The following is a 21,628-nucleotide window of genomic DNA, read 5'->3' as shown; positions in this document are numbered from 1 at the left end:
TTGACCCGAAATAAATAATACATTATTTTAGTTATGATTTCGGATTGGATCAAACTATCAAAATCTAATTTGGACTAATTCAAATTTTATTTAGGAAAAGTTCGGATCAAATTGGATTCAACTTTTCAAAACCGAATTTTAATTGAAATCGGATTGGACCAAATCCAATGCAAACCAAACACCAAATGCAAATCCCTACTTAATAAGAAGTATATATTTTTATATGAGATAAACCAAATGCCCCCCACTCCCCCTACTGCTAAAAAAAAAAGAAAAAAGAAAAGAAAAGAAAAAAACAAAAAACAAAAAAAAGAAAAACCAAATGCCCCTTAAGTGAAGAATCGGACAAGAAGTAAGGGCATGGTAGATTTGATCGCTTCACCACCTGTTCAAGTCAATTGAGTTCAATACAAATCAATCAATTGTGCCAAGTCTTCCTCACTAGCCTACAAACTCAGTACTCGTACTACAGAGTAGCATGTAGCATTGTCATTTGTGTGTGTGTGTGTGTTTTCCTTCTAATATTTATTTTTACTAGTCATAAGCTTACGTGATTATTGGTCAACTAAAACCTACCATGTATACAAACAAAAGCATATGCTTAATTTTTGAAGTTTGAAGGATCTTGTCACCCTATAAATTTGGGTTGCATTTACGTAATGCAACTAATATTTAGCCATCAAATTCTAGGCTATAGATGACATGAACAAAACCGTATGACAGTTTTAGAAGTAGAATTATGAATGTAGTACACTGTAATACCATTACATGGTTGTTGACTTTAGGTACTTTTTCACTTGAGAAATTTTTTTGGAGATTGTAGGCAGGTATCAAATCAAACATATTAAGTACAAGTATAAATTAGGAGAAATGGTTCAATTGGAACCCCACAAAAGACCATGAATATTCATTATGTTCTACTTTCTCTAACCTTTATTTTATTTTTCTTCTTCTATACATCATTCCTAATTACTGGGTACAAAAATGGCACCATCTATTCTAAATGAATCAACTTCTGAAAGACCAACAAAAAAAGGAATAGAAGAGACAGAGCCAATAAATCCATGTTAGTACACAAGTCCACAAAACTAGCGTGGTGTAATGGTGGGCAGAACCGTGGTAGTAAGATCACTGCCTGATACATCAGAAGACGTTCTTGCAAATTTGGAGACATTGGTCAAGGACGTGGTTGTGGTGGAAGAAGAGCTACGCAATTGCAAAGATGAGGTATCGGACATGATCATACTTTCAGGAACCAATTGGAGGAAATTTTCGAGCTCTCTCACCACATCCAACATGGAAGGTCTCATCTCTGGCTTATCTTGAGAACACCTCAAAGCCAACGCTATAAATCTTTCTACACATTCAGAAGGATAGTCTCCCATTTTGCTGTCAACAATGCCAAACAAAGACCCTGACTTCTGTGCTGCATTAACCTATGTCCAATAAATATTATTAGAACCTTACACTTTCTTTGTATAAAGTTGATCATATTGTATATTGTGATAAATTCAATAACTTATTACTATGGAGTAGTACACTAAACATTCAAATTTGCAGGAAGAATAATATAAAGCATAAACATGCAAAAACAAATGAATGAGCCCATTAGAGGAATAACATGCATCATAAATACAAGGGTGAAATTACCTCACGGACAAGATTTTTTCCATGTGATATTGGTGGTACTCCTGTGAGAAGCTCCAGAAATACAACTCCCAGGCTGTACACATCGCTTTTATCAGTCAGTTGATGGGTCAAGAAGTATTCTGGGTCTAGGTATCCCTGCATATGCAATAATAAGAAATTTTCAGAATATATTAGCAGCAACAAAATTGATTAACAGAGTTCTGTTTTACACTACTTTCCCCCATCCCCCCGTTATTATCTTACCGACTCCTACGTTTTTATTTACTAATTATTTATTTTTACCATGCAGCAGCTGCCAATTTCACGCTGAAGTCCAGCAATTTGCATACATATAGGGCAATCTCATCAATTCAATGAGCATGACTTCTAGTTCAAAGACAAAGTGTTTTTGTTTCTAATTCTTAAGTTGTCTTGTATCCAGATTCCAGAGAATGTTGGTTTACATTTAGTTCCCCCAATTCCAAAAACATAAATAGAGAACAAACAACAATTAGAAACCAGTAAGAACAGTTTTGAAAGTTGACTATGGTATCTGGCACACCTTTCTGATAAATTAGTACTGTAAATTTTTGTTGCAAATCACCTTAATTCTGAAAAAGAGAGATTATTCGAAGGTCCTAGGCGAGGGTCTAACATAGTATGATATAGCTAAGTAAAGCAACAAGCAATGCAATGCTAAGATCAACCAAGTTTCCATTCCCCTCTGTTTAAGAGCGACAAATTCAACTACATCCCCAGCAATATCATATTTATAAGAGCTGAGTAGGCTACAAAAGTCCCACATGCATACTAGATGACAATAACTTCTTCAAACATGCCACACAAAAAGTGATAACTATATTAACTGAAATTCACTTACAGGTGTTCCCTTTACGATAGTGGATATATGACGAGGTACACTGCCTTCATCATCCATTACAGGAGCCAGATGTGATAGTCCAAAATCAGCAACTTTGGTAGTAAGATTGGCGTCCAGAAGTATGTTGCTGGCTTTAATATCCCTGTGAAATATTGGTGGGTTTGCTTCTGTATGCAAGTAAAGAACGCCCCTAGCTACTCCTAATGCAATCCGCAACCTCATGACAAAGTTGAGGGTCCTCTCACTTTTACCTGTCCAAATAGATGCAGATTATGGACATTCAACTTAGAATTACAACACATGAAAGCAGAGTTATCTATGAACTAAGCTAATGGTTGAGACTCAGGAATCTGTTTTATACTCTATCACGCCCCCTCACACGAGAGCCCATTGGGCTAGTTGGGCTAGAAGTGTGGATGCAGTATGGGTCCTCCTCACACCTAGCGTTTAATATTCCACTTGAAAGTGGGGGGTGGATGAGATTCGAACCCGTGACCTTTGGTTCCGATAACATGTTAAAGGGCCATCTCAACCAAAAGGTTAAGCTAATGGTTGAGACTCAAAAATATGTTTTATACTCTATCATGAACATCAAACATAAGATCTACAAATTATTTTGCAAAAATTATGCATTATATAAACTGACAGATGAAATTAGAGACAGCACAATTTCTGCAGATTGTCTTACTATGGGCACAGCAGACTAAAGTTTCTAGAAGCTCAAGCGTCATATTCTTACCTGAGATCCAGTCCCTTAAAGTGCCATTAGGCATATACTCATAGACAAGCACCTGCATGTTTAATCAAAAATATAGTTTAGGAAGTATAGCCGTATAGAGATTCTTTTCCAAGAGGCATACACAAAAAAAATGGTTGACTTAATAATGGTGATGCATTTAGTGAATAATCAATTTCATAATTTTTTTTTTCCAAACAAACAACTTTTGTCTACAGCAGTTTACCAATGTTGGTCAGTTACAGATATAGGACTGATTGAAGATTTAAGCTGATTAGAAAGTAAGATCAGACAGTTTCAGGCACAGTAATTCACTGATTGGGCTAACTGATCTAGTTCAAGTTCTACAACAGTGTTGCAGGAATAGCTCAAAACGGTTCATTGGCAGAGTTACTCGAGGGAGAGTGAAACTGCAGAAATAAGGAAGCCAGCACAAAAGGCATTGAGGGTGAGTTAGGAATTGTACTTGATAAGAATCACTAGTAGTTTGGTTGACACTTGACAGGTATAATACAGAGTGAACTTCCTGTAAAGTAGCTACCTGAAAATGGAAATTGTTTGAATTCCTAAGAAATTCTGTTTTCCTGAAAACGGAGGAAGTTTCTCACCTGGCCCCCCTTAAATTAGTGAAATTATCCATTGGAAGTTTAACTTCTCCATTGAACTAAACAATATTTTGCCTCCAAGAAATAAAACACATCCATAAGAAATAGCAATCTAGGGGAGAGTAACTTTTACATCCATCCAATGAAACAAATGGTTTATCTGGAGTGTATTCAGAATCCCAATATCCCTCAGTACTTTTTGAACAAATAGAAGTGAGGGAAATAAAGGTTAATGAAAGGAAAAAAAAACGTACTTGTTCACCATCTTCACTACAGTATCCAACCAATGAAACCAAATTGCGGTGATGTAACCTTGATAAAAATTGTATTTCTGTAAGAAATTCATGTTTTCCCTGTAGTGATCCTTCTTCTGCTCGCTTAACAGCCACAACTGCACCATTGGCTAAAATGCCTCTATAAACCTTTCCATATCCTCCTCGACCGACTTGAGCTGAGCTATTAAAATTATTGGTGGCGTGTGACAACTCTCGGTAGGTAAACTCTTTGACACCATCAATTCTCATGGAAATCTTTGAGGCTGCATTATATCAGTTACTGTTAGAACAGAATTTTCCAAAGAGGAGCATTCACATTGATTACTAGTGGAATTTTCAATGACCTTTTTTTTATGTTTTGAGGAAAGTTACAGTGAACTTACACATGTTTTTTCTAGATAATTGTCGGCTTCTGTTTTTCCTTTTCATAATGAGAATTGTGACAAGGACGGATGCAATTGTAACAGAAGTAATCACCCCTACCATAATGGCAGCCAAAATACTCTTACTAATGCCATTCTTACCAGTCTCAAGATTCACTACAAGAAAATATCCAAAAAAATGTCAAACTTAGAGACAGAAAAAGTCATCCTATAATTCACAGCCTTCTGTTGTCAAAGAAAAACTATTCAATCCAGGTTGAAGATGTGAATGAGAATATTAAAATAACAAATAAATTGAAATCTAAATTAATTCCTCCGACTATTAAAGTTTGGGTACATACCATAGCTGTAAGGACCCAAAAGTGTGAAGTTCAGAAGCTCATATGGCCCAAATATATCACTTCCGGAAAAATTCCATGTTGTATAGATATGTCTAATATAGTGAATCTCATTTTCATTGAAAGTGTGGTTATTGCCAAGAACCGGGAAGAGTTTCAAATACATCCGCAGACGAGGCCCCTCTTCCCATGCATATGAATCAATTAAAAGCTGATAGTGGTGCATTTTCAAGTTTTGGGTGATGTAAGACTCAAAAGCAAATTTGTAAGGAGGGAAATAAGTAAAACTTGGACTCTTTAATCTGTATCCTATCCTGATAGGAGCTGCACAAAAGCACTCTGGAGCTTCTGGCACAGGTTCAAAATATTGTTCAACAGGGCATGTGTTATAACAAGCTGTCGGAGTTGTTCGGCCATCATATGCTCCTTTTCCACCATTGTCAGAATCACAGAAAAGGTGTATGTTCTGTATGTTTGCACGATTGCACACAGGATTTCCCCGAAGCCTGCAGAGGAACTCATATGATAATTAAAACTGAATGTTTCCATGTATTTAATTGGGGCAGAGAAGGCAAGAAAAGACTAGTCAAAATTATATTTAGTTCAGAATTGATGAGATGGTTTGAGTGTTTGACAGAATTGGTAATGTATCTTCACTACCAGACTAGTATCTTGCTTCATGATTTTAATCAACACTGATATCCACACATCCAGGGTGGTAATTAGAGGTAATGAAAGTGTATGAAGAAAAACACATACTTGGTAGTTGGTAGTGCGGATGCAGTCATAAAAAACTCGCATAAAAGATTCAAAGTAAATCAAACACAGCCTAGCTATTCTCTTATAGCCTTATAGGACATAAGCTGAACTGAGAATCAGAACACAAATACATGTTCAAGCAATTTGCAAAACAGAAAATGGCTCCACATAGGCCATTATATATTCTTACTAATCTACAGACCATAACAATTGCAGTTCATCAAGACAAAATGCACACACCTTAAAGTCACATTCTGTGGAGGATTCAGATCCCCAGAAATGTTGGAGAGCAAATTGTATCGAAGATCACTGCATTTCAAAAGATATAAGAGATTTTTATGAGTATCATTCATCTATATAGACAGAAAATACATGTGAAGGTGGGATTCAGGCTTATGTAATGCATTTCAAATCTATAGTAGAGGTCTTACACAGACAGTCTAGCAGTAGCATTGAAGGACTTGTTGTGCCAAATGCCAGCAGGGATGGAGCCATTGATAGAATTGTTTAAAAGCCACCTGTGAAAATAAATTATACTTTCAGGTATAAAGCACTGTACCTGATTTATAATAAAATATTTCTAAAAGGCAGAGTACACTTTATATCAGAAATATATAAGTCATCAGATAGTATTTCCTCATTCAGACAGTAGACCATGGAAGTAAATTAAAAACTCACAACATCTGGAGATCTGGAAGAAGGGAGAAACTTTCTGGAATTGATCCATTCAGGTTGTTATGCGATAAATTACTGTAGATAGAACAAGAAAGTAATTAATGTGTGTTCCTGAGAAATAACTGAGTAGTGTTCTAATAATACATTAAAATGATTATCTACATACATTGTAGTGACATTGTCTGATAGCTTGTTTGAAGGAATTGGTCCCGTTAATTTGTTCCAACCCAAATCTCTAAAATTCAGATAACAAGTTAAGAAAAAAAGGTCAATAATTGTACATGTAAAAGACCACATTGCGTGTTGAAAGAATAAGCAAAGCAGAAGAACCAAGCTGGAACTTACATAAAACTAAGATATGGCATCCGGCTAAGATCAGGAACTGCTCCACCCAAGCTACAGTTTCTCAGACTTCTGTTGATTAATAAACAGAACAAATTTCTAGAGTCAAGCTCTCAAAGTAAAATGCAGATGGTTGGTTCATCTCTTCTTTGATTTTAAGCACTTTTAAAGTGTAAGAAGAAAGCCAAATATAGGTGAAATTTCATTAATGTGCTAAGAATTATAGAAAACACAATTTATCTTTGTTAAGCGGAATAAAAAATTACTAACATGTAAGTCTTGTGGGATACTCCACTCTTTGCCATAGGATGGAGCCCCATGCAGGATTTTATGTGTAGGATTATTGAAGACTTTGTAAGCTTCACTTAGACTTCACAGAAGAAAAAAGGAATGAAACAATGAAAGCAGTAGGCTTTCATTAACTCATCAAGACCTGGACCTGGACCTGGACCTGGAAATATATCTACAGCAGACAGGGAAGGGAAGAAAATAAAGTTGCACATTTTGACCCTAGATTGCTGTGGCGTAGATTTAAGGCATTAGCTAATAACAATCCACTAAAACCTTCCACACAGCTGCAGAATAAAGTCAATAGAAATATCAATCATTTTCATCTAGTGAGGGTTGCTGAACTTTTTGCTGATTTTCTCACAACAACCAGCACAACATAAAGAGAGAACACATATTTCAACTTAAGCATTGTTGACGAGAAAACATCATACTGTGTGTGTCAAAGCTGAAAAGCACTTACAACTTTACCAATCTGGACAGATTTTGATACGATTCTGGAATCTCAGCACCATCAAAATGATTATTGTCGAGTTGGCTGCAAATGGTAATTGGAAAAACAGACTTTAGTAATCATACAGGTCACATTTGTTCACAAAAAAGCAGAGAAAGTGAGGTCATCAACAATTCCTAAGACTTCATTGATCGCTTAAACAGCCTTCTGATAATAACATAAATTATAACAGCAGCTTAATCATGGTTGCATGAACTTAAAAGAGATGCACAAATCTTCATGGGATCAAATTCAAAAATAATAAGTTAAAATAGTCATGGATATTTGTCAAGTGTCAGAAGTTAAATGACATTCTAGAATAGGTTATCACAAAGCTGAAAAGGGAAAGCACGGTCAGCAGAACTCAGGGTAGAGTCAAAGTACTCCAAAAAAAACTTGGTGATAAGAACTTCATGAGAGCACAATATCAGGAAATTTATTCCATTTAGCCATTCAATTGAGATGACAGATCTTGAGGATACAGTGGCTCAAGGTTCATAGCCTTACACATTAGACATTTGATCATTAGATGGAAACCATTGATGTCCTTGTCTATTATTAAACATGCACATGAAATTTCAATTCTATGTATCAGAAGTTCAAGGATACTGTCCCAAATAACCAAAACTAGTTACAAAGACAGCACAAGAAAAAAAAAAAAAAAAAAAAAAAGCAACTATAAACAGTATAAGTGGCTTAGTGCAGGGATAACATACAGTATCTCCAGATGTGCTAAAGCTGAGTACTCAGGAGGGAGGTTTCCAGACAAGTTATTGTTATCCAACAACCTGCAAAAAGGACAATGCATACCTTTAATGATTTGTGATCTTTTAACATAGTAATATATAGATATCAAAAAAATAGTAAAACCTTTGATTCTACAAGCATTACTGATATCTTCTCACAAGTGAGCAATTTTTGGTAATTGGGAAAACTCAGGAGGAAGGTGGCCGCTGAATGAGTTATTGTTCAAATGGCTGCAAATACAAATGTGATTAGAAGATTTGATAGTTAACAATATAGCCATAAAGGAAAATTCAAATTAGCGTCAAGCATAAATAAAGCTGAAAGGTCAACTCACAAGTGTTTAGCATTGACCATGTTGGCCAAGGACTTCGGCACTGCGCCAGATAAATTATTTTCATCTAGTTGGAGTCTGTCCAGATTTACCAAAAAGCCAAGTTCATCTGGAACAGAACCTGAAAATTGGTTTCCATTCAAAAGCCTGAATCACAGAAATAATACATTACATTATTATGGAAAATACTTGGTATTTAACAGTTAACAGAGTCTTGTATACAACAATTTTAGTGACCCCGAAGTACATAAAAGTCACCCCTTAACAAAGTAAGTTGGCTTTTATGCAAGCTTTATGAGAAACTATAATGAAGGTTTAGAACTTACAAATGCGTCAAAGATGAGAGATTTCCTATCTCCTTAGGAATGGTGCCAGTTAATTTATTCCACATGAGATCTCTTAATTGATTGAAAACAAAAGACCGTATAAGTAAGAGATCAACATAGAAATAGTCAATATATAATTGTTGAATAAAATTATTAGCAGACTCACAGTATCAGCATATGAGTGAAGTTGCCAACTTCAGGTGCCAAAGTTCCTGAGAGATTCATGTTGAGTAGTTGACTGCAAGCATTATTATGCCAGTCTTAGCACAGAAAGGAGTTATTATAAGAAAGAAAGATACAAGGAAAATCAAATAAATTACATACATCTCTCGGACATGGAAAAATCCATCTGTCTGAAGTTTACGGAAGCACAAAACACCATTCCAGTGAGAAGTACAGGGATCTCCCTTTTTCCAGTTAACAAGGTGTTTCATTGGATCAATCAGTTTGCTTTTGATCGACTTTAAGGCCGCGACTGCATGGGTTACATTACAGAAGCAACTGTTAAATGTTAATACATCACTCTGATTTTAAAAACAGAATAAAGATAGAAAGAAAAAAGGTACCTTCATGAGGATGAGTAGATTGTGCTGAGACATAAATTGGATTGAGGATACAAAATATGACGAAGATTTCAATCGCAAGTCTCATTCCGAGCAATAACATTCCACAAGAAAAGGGCTCTGAATCAGATAATATCTGAATTTTCTTTTACAGCTACAGATTAAGTTTTAGACAAACACAGACAGAAAAGCAATGCAAGGAAGAGTCATCCTTGGCTGTCCCTGTCCCAATCAATATCTGAAGCTGACGCATTCAATTTATTATCAAATTTCTAACGTTGAACTATCTGCTGTATCTCATGAATACTAGTAACCTTTGAACTATCTACTGTATCTCATGAATATATTATACAACTAGTAAACTATACTTACATACATACATACATACATACATACATACATACGACCAATTAATATTTGAATCAAAAAATGAAGAGAGAGATGATGGGTTGATGGGATTAGGTGGTGATCGAGAAAATAAAAATAAAAAAATGAAATCCCAGAAGCATCGTTTGCTTTCCCAAACAAGTAATAGTATAAAAATAATACACTCACAAACTATAATCTAAATAAAGTTGACATTTTTTTTAGAGCATTCGGAGCGCCACGTAAGAAATACATTTATTTCGACCAATAAGAAAGATTTGTATTTTATTTTTGAATTACAAAATTATATTTGTAATTATTAGTTACATTGTATTTATTTCGGATACTTAACAATTATTTGTTTATGTAATGGCATACGATTAGATGTTGTATACTTAATATATGGATGACTTTGGTTATTTTTGGAAATAATGAAAAAATTCCAATGCATAGATTTGATTTTATAACGCAACAATTTTTCATTTATTGATAAATATATTGATTTATTTTTAAATGTAAAAATTTAATTTATATCAATTTTCAGTTTGGCTAACATTTCACGGTTCAATTTATCCATTGATGTAGTAGGTTGGTTGTGGACGAGGTTGGTGATTCTATCAAAATAAAAAATAAGGTAAAACAATGAATAATGATTTAGGATTTAAATAATTAAAAAATTACCATTTCACATTAAGGATTTTATATAATGGAAAAAAATATCATATTTACAATTTATTTATATTTAATAAATTCATTATAAATTATAGTAAAAAAAAATATTAAACTTTTGTAATTTTATCTGAAATTATTAAATATAATAAATTAAATAAATAAAAATCTTAGACGAAAAAACCGTACATTGCCCGGACTTCATTTAATTAAGTAATAAAAGTATACAAAGATAAGAGTAGTTGATACCAATATTAATTTTCTATTAATAAGTAAATCCAAGATAAGATGGTGACATTCATTTCTTGCTTCTTCCTAGCTACTTACATAACAACCAATTAACAACACTACCTGCAGGTAAGGTTCTTACTGTCAGAGAGTCAAATAAATATAAATAATTTCCTTTTTCTTTTAAATGCTCAATTTTTTAATCATTACTGACCCTTCTGCCAGACTGCCAGTTGCCCCTGCAATCCTGCATGCATTTTGTCCTTTTCCGTACAAGCCGATTCAGCCGCCACTTATGAACGCCACCTTTTTTTTATTTATATAAATTTCCCTGGGAAAAACAAAGCTAGATTTTTCCCGCAAAGATATTAAAATTATGCCTTAAAAACCTACAGAACACAACATCTAATTTGGGACGGAAGAAGTAGTTGGTTATGAACCGATAAGTGGGAACATCCGTACATACATCAACAATCAACATCAAACATCAACGTATCTAGTACTCCATATGATATTTATCTGTAGTCATAAATACTACAGAGGATGCTGCTACATGAGTGAGGTGGCAAATCTACAGTAACACCATAAGCTTTCTTTCATAATCATCAGTTGTCAATCCCTAAAATTCTTTCTCTACTAATCCAACCCAACATTCTCATCAAGTCATTATCATATACAGAAAATATTTGGCTCAACATTAATCTGCCACTAACCTAGCTCTACTGTAATTTTATGACCCAGAGCAAACCCAGCTCACAACGACGATATTAGTGCTAAACAATTCGAAAGAAACACACACACAGATACTGCCAGTAGCTCAAAATATATACTCGCTATATATATGTATGTATATAAGTTCATATTCTACCTCTTTACAAACGTTGATCAACACTGATCTGATGCTATACCTACCATTTTTTTACTAATAGCCACAATAAGGGGTAAGGAACAAAAGAGATGTGCCTTTCCTTGCACTGTCAGGTCAAACCATATCTTATGAAAATATGCAACTTAACTCACTATTCCATATTACAAAATTGACCCGACCTTTTTGGTCTTTTTCTTGGCAGGGGCATCCATATTCTCTGCTTTTCTCTTCAGGTCCGACTTCAAAGCCTTTGATTTGTTCACAAGAGTCTTACCATTTCCCCGCTCATTTTTGTCACCACCAATGTTAGTTAATTGTTTGGCTTCATCTTCAGCTTTAGCTTTCAATCTCTCTACAACAAAATACTTCAACCTTCGCAAGGTGGATTCACTCTGCAAAGTGCCGATCAAACATCACCATCAATTCCATGAAAATTATCCATTTAAAGAGATAAATTGCCCTTATTTCTCCCCATGAATCGTTGTCAATTACCTGAGCATCTATGTCGAGGTCCACCTCTTCTTCGGTTACTTGGAAGGACGGATTTCCCTGAGCAACAATCTCCAAAGCTTTTGTTAGATCATCCGCAGAGAGCTTTGTCAGAGCTCTTCCAAGTTCTCTTTTCTCCATTGTTGACATTCTCCTGAAATACCATGTTCTCATCGTTAACATATCAATCCAAATAAGGAAATCAAACAGAACATAACCAACATGGCAAACTCTTCACTGTTGCAAAGTTGCAAACGCGTGAAATTTATGCCACGCGTGAGAGGGAAGGGACAACCATGGATGAACAAATGAGTATACAGGACTAAACCACCACATGGTACAGGTTCATAAAATTGACTGACCTGCACCTTTGGAGCATGAGTTCTCTAAGTTCATTTAGGCGCTTATCAACCTTGTAAAGCTGCACGCACAGAAAGTGGGAGAAAGAGCAAAATGCAGCACATTAAATATCAAAATTTGAGTCTGGTGAACGAGTACATGCATGTAAGTGAGATAACTACAAGAGCTTCCCACCTCACAGCTTACGTCCTTTGCCATCTGGGCATGATAAGTCTGTTTCAAACCTGCCTCTTCATCCGTTCTTTCTTCCTGTACAAGCAAAATCGGAGACATATACCAATTAAAATGACTGTACGTAACAGCTTAAAACATGTTAATGGGCTGTAATTGAAGCAAGTGGTAACTCAAACAAGAAGCCACAACTTTACCTCTTGCATGATTTTTGGCAAAAGTACAAGCCACTTTCCCTCAAATTTTGCCAGCAGAGTTTTGGCTGTCACATGAGCATCACTCCTTTCATCATTACATTTCATAGCATTCTTCAAAACCCACCTCACATCAGCATAAATCTCTCGAACATGCTTGTAGCCATTATCACCCTTAGCTTCCATTCGCTTCTTTATAGAGTTGAAGTCCCTGGGCTTTCCAATAACTGACTAGAAAAGCAAATGACATGAACAGACACACTAGTAAGTCAAGACCTTTCCTTCAAATTAGGTATTTCTATACTACTTGTCTAAGATATTTAGCAAGAAAAACAGAAACGTCAGGAATCCAAATTTCACTTCTATACCTCAGAGGAATCATGTAAACCTAGATCATTCACATCTACAGAATCCAGAGAAGAGCGTACATCTTTCTTTTGAGTAATCTGGAAAGAAAAACAAAGGATCCGTGAGGCAGAGAACTATATAGTACAATAGTTTACAAACACGTGAAAAGGTTTGAAAGCAAGAGAAGCCACTAGAGAGTATGGTTTATCTGCAATAGAATTTACATAGTAGAATAGAACAAAAGTACAAATATCCCTGCAGATTTTGAGGCTGAAAGTTAACTGTGGTTGGTAACATAAGTAGACAAGCACAACAAATGGAAAATTAAATACAGAGTACGATTTACTTATGCCTATGCTTCTCCTAATGTAAAGCAAATTAACAAAACGAATGAATGAATTTTCTAGCAGCTGAATCACAGCATGCATATCAAGCCTTTACATAAAAGAGAATACTAAATCAAAATCCAGTTTATTAAAAGACCTAAATGGAGCATTAATTGAACAAGTAATATTAGAACTTCAAAACACCAATCTAAAGATGCAATTAAAAAGGGACCTCAGTTATTCACATGATGATAATGGACATAAAACAAAATACCTGATTCAAAATAACACCAAATTGCCTGATGAGGTCCTGCATTCTCTTAGCTTTGGAATCGGGATGATTTAGCCTAGTCGTTACATGTCTCCCTCTATCTTTATAATCCCTCGGTAGATTGTTTCTAGAGTCTATAATTTGCTTTTTACTGTTGCTGGAGTAGAATTGTTCAATCTCATTTATTTTTTGCTCTAGCTGCAAGTAATTCTCAGTGTTATTTTAGAAGCATATTGCAAGCAAATATTATAATTACACCTAAAAAATAAAGTTGAATATCAAACAAAATATACAGAATTTAGCAAGTAAGATTCGTGATCAACTGCCTACAATTAATGCAATAAAAGAATTAATGGAATGATAATGAAGCGGGAATTAGACAGAGCAAAATTCAACACAATATTAGTAAATGAAAGAATTAACCTTGTCAACTTGAAAAGAAACCTGATTCACATGATTTTTGAAATCTTTGAGTTGATCATCATTTTGTACAACATTCACATTTGCAGGAACCTGAGACCCAGAATTGTCCATTCATGCAATTGATCATAGTAAGTCAAAATTAGAAGTTTATTTAATTTCTGATAAACATGACCAAAATTAAAATAAAACCATGAATCATAAGCCAAAAGGGGTAAATTCAAGTTTCTCTCTGAATAAATTAGCATATCATGAATAAATTAAAGGAAACTGAGAAATCAAAAAATTAAAATCATTGGAAACTGAATATATTAAAAGCAAGAAGATGTATACAGAATCAAAAATTCAAAGAAAAGAAATTACAGATTACAGTACAAATTGTACCTTGAAAGTAGCGGGGGGCTCCATAAGAATCAATTAAAAACAAGATGAGATTATACTGTAATTGAGATTGGAAGATCGAAGATTGAAGAACATTAAACCCAAAATTCTGAATTTTAAAGAGACAAGATTGAATTTAGAATTTCTACTCCTTTGTCCTTTCCTCGAGATACCATCATCATCACAGATGCTTTTTTTTTTTTTTTTTTTTTTTTTTTTTTTTTTTTTTTTTTTCCAAAAGTTAAAGAATGATAAACCCTAATTTACTACGTAATAACAAATTGTTACACCTCGGTTTCCCTCGTCCTCACCTTACAGCTTATAGCCTTATACTATGGAGTAAATAACTTAAAAACAATGTGTTGAATTTAATTACTATACTCATCGTAATCTGTTCTTATGACTCTTTAAACACAAATTTTGAAAGAACACAAGTTTAGATTGACTAATTTAATCACATAAACGTAAGCACCGAAAAAGTTTGTTTGACTATTACTCTTGTCCTGAAAAATTAAAAAAAAAAAAAAAAATTCCATTGTTCATTGTTTTTTGGTTAAGAATTCTTTAAAACAAAAAGAGTGTTTTAGAGTAAAAAGCGATGTTTGACCATTTTAAAAAACTCTTTAGGACGTTTAGTAAAGAGCAGTTTAAATAGCGTTTTAAAGACAATAAGTTCTTTTTTAAAAAGCTAATAGCTAAGAACTATTCTCTCTGTCTCATTTTGTTTGCATCGTATGATTCACAAAACTCTTACAAATAGTGGGCTCATGTTGCAAAACAAAAAAAAAAAAAAAAAAAAAAAAAAAAGAAAGACTAAGGGAGTGCTTGGTAAGCACTTTTACACAAAAAAGGCAATTACAATCCGTTAGATAAAATAGCTAATGCAAACAATTACCAGCCAACAATTAAGCGAGTTCAGCCATTCAAGGCAATGAATTATCACAGGAATTCTCTTCCTCTCAAAATTACAAAATAACGACAGACCCACTCATAGATTTGTATGAGACAATGAATAAAAAATGTGTCAAACGGTTATATCTATATTTTTGGATTCTTAGCCCTTCCTTAGAAAATTTTTGTTTAGATTTGTTAAATTTGTTTTCATTAATTATCAATTATAAATAATGTATGACTTCAATTAATGAAAATTAGTGTACTTTGAGTTTAATTTAAAAAAAAAAAAAAAAAAAAAAAAGAGAGAGAGATGTTAAACTTGGTGCTTGAAGTCTTAAAAAATGGCGTTGATTATAGCGTGATCCTAATTGTAGGTTCAATGTCATGGTTACGTTTCCCACTTTCTCCACAGCCCAATTGCCCCAACCAAATGCATACTATGGGCTGCTTGTTGCAAACATGAAGTTAGTCCTGGAACTTCCTTTTAAATATTTGATATACACATTCGTAATCTCGTACAGAACTAACCAAAACTAGATAAGAAAGAAGAACATAACATTTTTACACATCGATCACTACCACAACCTAGTTCAGCAAAGTGCTATCATATCACTGCTCATTGTCTCACATTTCACCTTCACCTTCCATGAACTATTACTTGGGGTGCCAGAACATTCCCTTGATTCCCTCTGGATCTGGTTCAAATCCTAAATTTTGATAGAAGTCAACAACTGCAATGAACATAAATATGTCAATGTCAGAATTCATGCATTTAGCTACAAAAATAAGTCAGATACAACATTAACAATATCCCAAGGAAGACTTGAAAAGGGGAAGAACAAATTATCCTTGTTTCACACGATATCTTCATGTGGAACCACTTTCATAGAGCTTAGCTTGTCATTGTGGACAGTAAATGCATATCTTTTCAGTGTTCGTATAATGAAAATATTACCTTTACTATCTGCAAAGAGAGAAATGTTGCCAATATCCCTCTGTAACAGAGCCCTTATCATCTTCTCCACAAGAGCCTTTCCAAGCCCTTGACCCTACATCAGAACCAGACAGATGGTGTACTGTTATGCACCTAAAGTACAGTGTCCAGCTTCCGTCAGGAAACACACACACACACACACACACACAAACAAGCCAGTGACACAACAAATTTGTCCGCCACACATCAAGGAAGGTTATGCAAAATGGTTCAGGCTCAAGGAACCTCAATTGCTATTTGATAACCATACCCACCCCGCCCCAGCCTTACAGATAAAGAGATTAAGCTTTTTGCAATGAAAATGCATGATCTGATAAAGTGATAAGTAAACACGTAGACCTGGTCACTCTGAATCTTGCACATATTAGAACACTAACTTGCAGCAAAGCTAAATGTCCAGATAAATTGCATGCATAAACCCACATCAGGCTGACATTCTGAGACTTCTCTAAGGACCTCGTATGCAAATGGCAAGACAAGCTATACTCCAGTAACACAAACAACTAATTCAGTAGCATACAATAAAAAAAAATAATAAAAAAAAAGGCACAAGCTTTATTGCACAAGCTATGCATGATTTTACTTCTATGTTCAGCAAATACTTGCTGAAGCCAAAATAAAATAGTAGTGAATTTTCCTAGTCAAATGTTCAAAATTTTATCTTAATATTGATAAAAATATATATAAGTATAAATTTTAATTGACTAGTTGGAAAATTGCAACCTAAGATAAACAAGTTTAGTGGTCATCTACATAATTTTTTCAAACAAAAAAACATATATTTGAGCAAACAATAGTCAAAGATGAATTTTGCAGAACTCAAGAAATTAACCATGACAGTTGACTTATATTCAAGTTTGGTACAGCTTGTACAAGATTGCTTACATTCACAGTTTTGCTCTTTTAGTCATATAAGACGGGGGAGGGATATGTTAGCAAATTATGCACAGCTTCATCCTCTTGATGATTCCGTTACACATATAGTATATAGCTTGAGAATTTTACAGAGATAATCTGTGATGTAGCTAGCCAAGTCAGACACATTTGTTTAGCATCTACAAAATTCTCCCCTTGTCTTTGGTGATTAATATGTTGTAGATAATAAGAAAGCACCTAGCTCACAAAAATTTGAAAATTGAACACCCTTCCAACTCAACCTTCCCCATAGTAGTCTAGATGCATGCAGATAACCACATTAATAAATAAATCTCATTTAATCTCCAGTCAAAAGATACCTGGTAAGATGGATCAACAAGAACATCCCAAATTGTAGCATTGAAGGCATGATCAGAAGTAGCACGAGCCATTCCAATGAGCGTCTTGTAGTCATCACCTTCTGTCAGATAACTTTGCACAATAGAATAAGATGTCCATCATTTACTTATACAAAGAAGTGGGATAGAGTAAGGGTATTGGGGGAATTATGCACAATTTCCACCCAATATATAGCCAACTTTAGGCAGGGTCAGGTTGTTAGAAATTTGAGATGCATCTACAAGTTACCTGCGCCAGGTGATTTACGAACAGAATGCAGTGTGGCAACCATATAGCTATTTTTCAAAGCCGCACCAAGTTTTGAGAGTGGCCTACGGGGCCAACCTACCTGTCGAGGTGATAGAGTACGGTCAAGCAGTGAATTTACTCAACAGATAGTTTAATGGTAGCCAGTCAAAACATACTCACTCCCTGACAATTACTATTCTTTTGTGTTTAGCTATAATCCATCCCTCTAGGAAATTTTTAAGAAAAGCCCCACAATCACCTTATCACATAATGCCTGTAGGTCATACAAATCAACATCTCCACCAGAAGAAAAGATTATTTGTTCAACAGACCCATCTGTTTGAGATTTTTCAGCAAGCACAAATTCTTCAGGCAAAGGCTCTTCCTCTTCTTCAGTAGGAATTGTTGGTTCAATAACTTGTGTTGTATTGTTTTTCAAGATTCTGTAACAGCAAGCATGTTATCTACTTATTCAGATTCCATCAAAGAAAACATAACTTAAGCATTAAGGGAGTAGGTATCACACCATCTCCAATCACTCAGCAATACAATTTACTCCCTCCATCCCCAAATAGAAGTCTTATTTCGTCCACAAATCATGTCCTTAATTAGTCTCAATTCACCTTTATGCTTTATCTATTCACTTAAAATCGACAAAGCCCTACCATCATCTTTTTCTATCCATATTTTATCAACTAAGCCCCCCTATCTATCACCATATAACCAACCAAGCCCCACTATTATACACCTTTCTAACAATGTGAGCAAAAGGCAAATGAAACTGTTATTTGGGGACCAGGGGGGGGGGGGGAGTATAATTAAAGAAATTCCTCTCTGAAAGATTTCATTACAAGTTGCAATTTTACGCAAAAAAATTTATATAATAATTTGACGAGACATATGTGCTTCTAATATGTTGTTATTTTGGTTGGCTCTCAATGTGCTTTAAGGGTATATGCTACTTGTAAAAGTATTAAGTTGAAAGGGGAGAAATATCGTAGTTAATTAGGAGAATTATCTAAGAAGGAAATGTGCATGAGGGTTTCCTTAATTGGAGTTATTCCAAAGCGACCTCACTTACTTGAGTGTTTCTAGAATACAGGTGTTCCCCTCATCTAATTAGGTGTTAAGAGAAGGTCCTTCCTCTTCCTCTATCAATAAAAACTCAACATTTTTTTAAAACATACACAAGACCCAAGAGCAAGAAGCTGGTAAAAAAGAGCTAACAATGGAACAATAATATGGTTCCATAAGAGTCTTAGAACACAATAGTAGAACCTAGGGACATAAGCTTTCTTCATGGGCCTCCCTTATCTTCTATTGTCGCGCATCGCATCATTTAAACCAACCTTGGTGCATACGCATTATTATCTATATCCAATATACATACAGTTGCTATGATCCTACTCCAAAGAAATACTAGCAATTCATTTAATCCTTTCCTAGTCTAATCAAACATTCAACATTACATCATAATCTGTGTTTCTAATTGAAAGGGCTTATCATGTTAAAGAAAGAATGAAATTGAGATGGGAAAGAAGATACCCAGATCGGATGGACTCCCAAAAACTAGCCTTGAGCTTGAGGCTACAAAATCGAAGCTTTTTGGTTCCTGCAGATTGAGATCAAGAATTAAATAATTGAATAACTTAAATGAATCAACCAAGTAGTTGGAAAAAGAACCTGTAGTGGAGAATCCATAATAATAATTGGGATTGGGATTGAGATGAGAGAAGAAGAGTTGTTGAGATTGATTAAGAGCAGGAGCCCTGCAACAAGATTGAAGGAAAACGAAAACCTCAGCAAATTAGAAAATATACCCAACAAAATAGAAAAGAAAAGGGGGGCATAATACCGAGAAGAAAGGGAAAGGGCAATTGAAGAAGAAGCGTGCATTATTGCTCAGTTGTTGAATGTTGAATGTTGAGGAGGAGGATTACAGTGAGTACAGAGCTACTGTGGTAGTGTCTGTGTGTGTAGCAGACTCTTTGATAACAACACGCACGCTTCAGTCCTTCATTCAATCCTTTACTCACCCATCCTCTAACTCAATTCCTCATTAGTCATTACTCCACCGGGACGGTCGGGACCCTACAATTTTTTTTTAAACCCTTTTGTATTCTAAAAATTGCCCCTTTTGCAAAACCGTTTTGAATGTGAGAGTTTTTTTGGACTTATTTCTACTTTAGTTCAGTTCAATTCACTGTAATTAAGTTAGAATAGTCCAAAAAAACATGGTAATTGTTTCGGGGATTAGTTGTAGAGACATAGAGTAGAGGTAAATGGAAATTCCAATAATTTAAAGTTTCTCAGATTTATATAACATTTAAACATTTAGCAACCACAAAACAATACTTAAAGTTATTATATGAAATGATATAGATTTTTTTTTTTTTTTAATTTTAAATCTAGTCTAATTTGGTATAATTTTGACAAAATAATAAGAGTTTAAATTATGTTGAAAAGGACAAGTGAGTACACACAAGTGCATTAGGAAATAATTGTTGTAACCATGAAATTAATAGAGATTATTGAAATGCTTGATACTCATTTGAAGATCTTACTTAAGTTGAGATGTGTTTTACGATTGCCTATAAGCTTATTCTGCCACCACCAATATGAGATTCTCAAGGACGATTGTCCTCCAAAGGTAACACAACTACCTTCCGGCACCCCTTTTGAAAAGGTGGAATTATTTCAAGAAATGTTCATATTTCTAGGGAATAGTTTGGAAGAATACATGAGTTCAGGGATTTCCTCTTTTTTTTTTTCTTCATGTTAAGGTTCATTATGTTTCTCTAATCAATTATTATTATTTTTTTAAAAAAGAGTCATGTGAGCACACAAGCCTCCACTGCATCTTACGCAGGGTGGCACTGCCAGTGAGCTATAGCTTGTTCATGCCACATAAAATTAAGTTTTGCCTAGTGAGCTATCACTTGATCAACCTTGAGAGTAACATTCTTCGCTTTGCATTACAACTCCAACAAAGTATGTGATGAAAATTTTGCTCTCAATTGAACATATAATACTACGTAGTACGTAATATAAAGGAATATAAACCCAAAAGGCCAAAATGTCTCATATATAATTGTATGATCTTTTAGTATTATAAATTACAATCATGCATGCATCATATATTCATGTCTAAGTGTAAGATCTAAGCGTTAGCAAGTTACTTCATACCGAGTATGAGACATGACAAACATTAACTTGTAGTTCTCATCTCAGCACATATACTTTGGCAATTGAAATGGAAAATGGAAATAGCCTAATAGACATGACAAATGACAAGCTATAAGTTGAGGAGTAAACCCAAAATAAAAGTAAGAATCTTGAATATTAGTAGAGTAGTTAGCTTGTTGTAATTAGATGAGAGGCAATAGAGTGATTAATTAAGCATTTATTGGGATCCAAAAAAGGTAGAGAAGAAGGGAAGGCGTGAGATTAAGGAAGGAATTTTTGGATCATCCCTAAAAATGTAAGCAAAAAAGAAGAAAAATGGTTGTTTGGTGATCCAGTCAACAACAAAAGAATAAAATAATTATCCATAAAGATTAAAGGGACATTGCATGTGTACTTTCCCATTCCCATACCCATACCCTTAAATATTAAAGACATCCCCACACACCCATAATTCACTTTCACTATTATTTTCTTGAGTTCCGGAGCTCCCTCTCCCTACCTTCACACCCTTTGTCCCCACTCTCCATTCCTTTTCTTTTAAAAAAAAAATACAAATGATTTGTCAATAATCCCTATAAGAATTTTTGTCT

The 21,628-nt window shown here is 34.6% G+C and overlaps 3 protein-coding genes across 7 annotated transcripts; all 3 read right to left on the bottom strand.

Annotated features, from left to right (window-relative positions):
- Window positions 1-830: 830 nt before the first annotated feature.
- LOC110731840 (probable LRR receptor-like serine/threonine-protein kinase At1g06840) lies at window positions 831-9,935 on the bottom strand. Of its 4 annotated transcripts, XM_021911735.1 has the most exons (20): window positions 9,374-9,935; window positions 9,132-9,282; window positions 8,974-9,045; window positions 8,808-8,879; window positions 8,485-8,628; window positions 8,309-8,380; window positions 8,120-8,191; window positions 7,374-7,448; window positions 6,626-6,694; window positions 6,447-6,515; window positions 6,284-6,355; window positions 6,037-6,123; window positions 5,846-5,914; window positions 4,850-5,352; window positions 4,509-4,664; window positions 4,105-4,388; window positions 3,249-3,300; window positions 2,510-2,760; window positions 1,651-1,785; window positions 831-1,436 (listed from the first exon to the last, which is right to left on the bottom strand). In XM_021911735.1, exons 1-20 carry the CDS (start codon window positions 9,471-9,473, stop codon window positions 1,089-1,091), a joined length of 2,853 nt encoding a protein of 950 aa, XP_021767427.1. In that variant the 5' UTR covers window positions 9,474-9,935; the 3' UTR covers window positions 831-1,088. The 4 variants fall into 4 exon arrangements, with proteins under 4 accessions (XP_021767427.1, XP_021767435.1, XP_021767444.1 ...); XM_021911743.1 differs by lacking the exon at window positions 8,808-8,879; XM_021911752.1 differs by lacking the exons at window positions 8,808-8,879; window positions 9,132-9,282; window positions 9,374-9,935 and having other exon boundaries at window positions 8,485-8,602.
- A 1,502-nt stretch (window positions 9,936-11,437) lies between these two features.
- On the bottom strand, window positions 11,438-14,916 carry LOC110731818 (transcription factor GTE1-like). 2 transcript variants are annotated; one of them, XM_021911711.1, is made up of 9 exons: window positions 14,465-14,916; window positions 14,105-14,173; window positions 13,664-13,858; window positions 13,084-13,161; window positions 12,719-12,946; window positions 12,525-12,599; window positions 12,353-12,411; window positions 11,994-12,144; window positions 11,438-11,893 (listed from the first exon to the last, which is right to left on the bottom strand). In XM_021911711.1, the coding sequence occupies exons 1-9, from the start codon at window positions 14,486-14,488 to the stop codon at window positions 11,663-11,665; spliced, it is 1,110 nt and encodes a 369-aa protein (XP_021767403.1). In that variant the 5' UTR covers window positions 14,489-14,916; the 3' UTR covers window positions 11,438-11,662. The 2 variants fall into 2 exon arrangements, with proteins under 2 accessions (XP_021767403.1, XP_021767398.1); XM_021911706.1 differs by having other exon boundaries at window positions 14,084-14,173; window positions 14,465-14,911.
- An 887-nt stretch (window positions 14,917-15,803) lies between these two features.
- LOC110731833 (acetyltransferase NSI-like) lies at window positions 15,804-19,912 on the bottom strand. Its single transcript, XM_021911722.1, has 8 exons — window positions 19,708-19,912; window positions 19,536-19,621; window positions 19,398-19,464; window positions 18,112-18,295; window positions 17,853-17,952; window positions 17,585-17,685; window positions 16,311-16,404; window positions 15,804-16,086 (listed from the first exon to the last, which is right to left on the bottom strand). Exons 1-8 carry the CDS (start codon window positions 19,746-19,748, stop codon window positions 16,010-16,012), a joined length of 750 nt encoding a protein of 249 aa, XP_021767414.1. The 5' UTR covers window positions 19,749-19,912; the 3' UTR covers window positions 15,804-16,009.
- Between the last annotated feature and the right edge of the window lie 1,716 nt (window positions 19,913-21,628).

Source organism: Chenopodium quinoa, unplaced genomic scaffold, assembly GCF_001683475.1.
Source record: "Chenopodium quinoa cultivar QQ74 unplaced genomic scaffold, ASM168347v1, whole genome shotgun sequence".
NCBI lineage: Eukaryota > Viridiplantae > Streptophyta > Magnoliopsida > Caryophyllales > Amaranthaceae > Chenopodium > Chenopodium quinoa.
This window is presented reverse-complemented; position numbering and strand designations above follow the sequence as displayed.

Coding starts and splice junctions, on each gene's coding strand:
- LOC110731818 (XM_021911706.1), bottom strand. CDS start 14,488: ATGGAGCCCCCCGCTACTTTCAAG. Junction 13,162..13,663: donor TTGGTGTTATTTTGAATCAG/GTATTTTGTTTT, acceptor TTTTCTTTCCAG/ATTACTCAAAAGAAAGATGT. Junction 11,894..11,993: donor ACCTCGACATAGATGCTCAG/GTAATTGACAAC, acceptor GGCACTTTGCAG/AGTGAATCCACCTTGCGAAG.
- LOC110731833 (XM_021911722.1), bottom strand. CDS start 19,748: ATGCACGCTTCTTCTTCAATTGCCCTTTCCCTTTCTTCTCG. Junction 19,465..19,535: donor TTATGGATTCTCCACTACAG/GTTCTTTTTCCA, acceptor CTCAATCTGCAG/GAACCAAAAAGCTTCGATTT. Junction 16,087..16,310: donor TCTCTTTGCAGATAGTAAAG/GTAATATTTTCA, acceptor TGTTCATTGCAG/TTGTTGACTTCTATCAAAAT.
- LOC110731840 (XM_021911735.1), bottom strand. CDS start 9,473: ATGTTATTGCTCGGAATGAGACTTGCGATTGAAATCTTCGTCATATTT. Junction 9,046..9,131: donor TTTTTCCATGTCCGAGAGAT/GTATGTAATTTA, acceptor TAATGCTTGCAG/TCAACTACTCAACATGAATC. Junction 6,356..6,446: donor TCAGACAATGTCACTACAAT/GTATGTAGATAA, acceptor TTCTATCTACAG/TAATTTATCGCATAACAACC.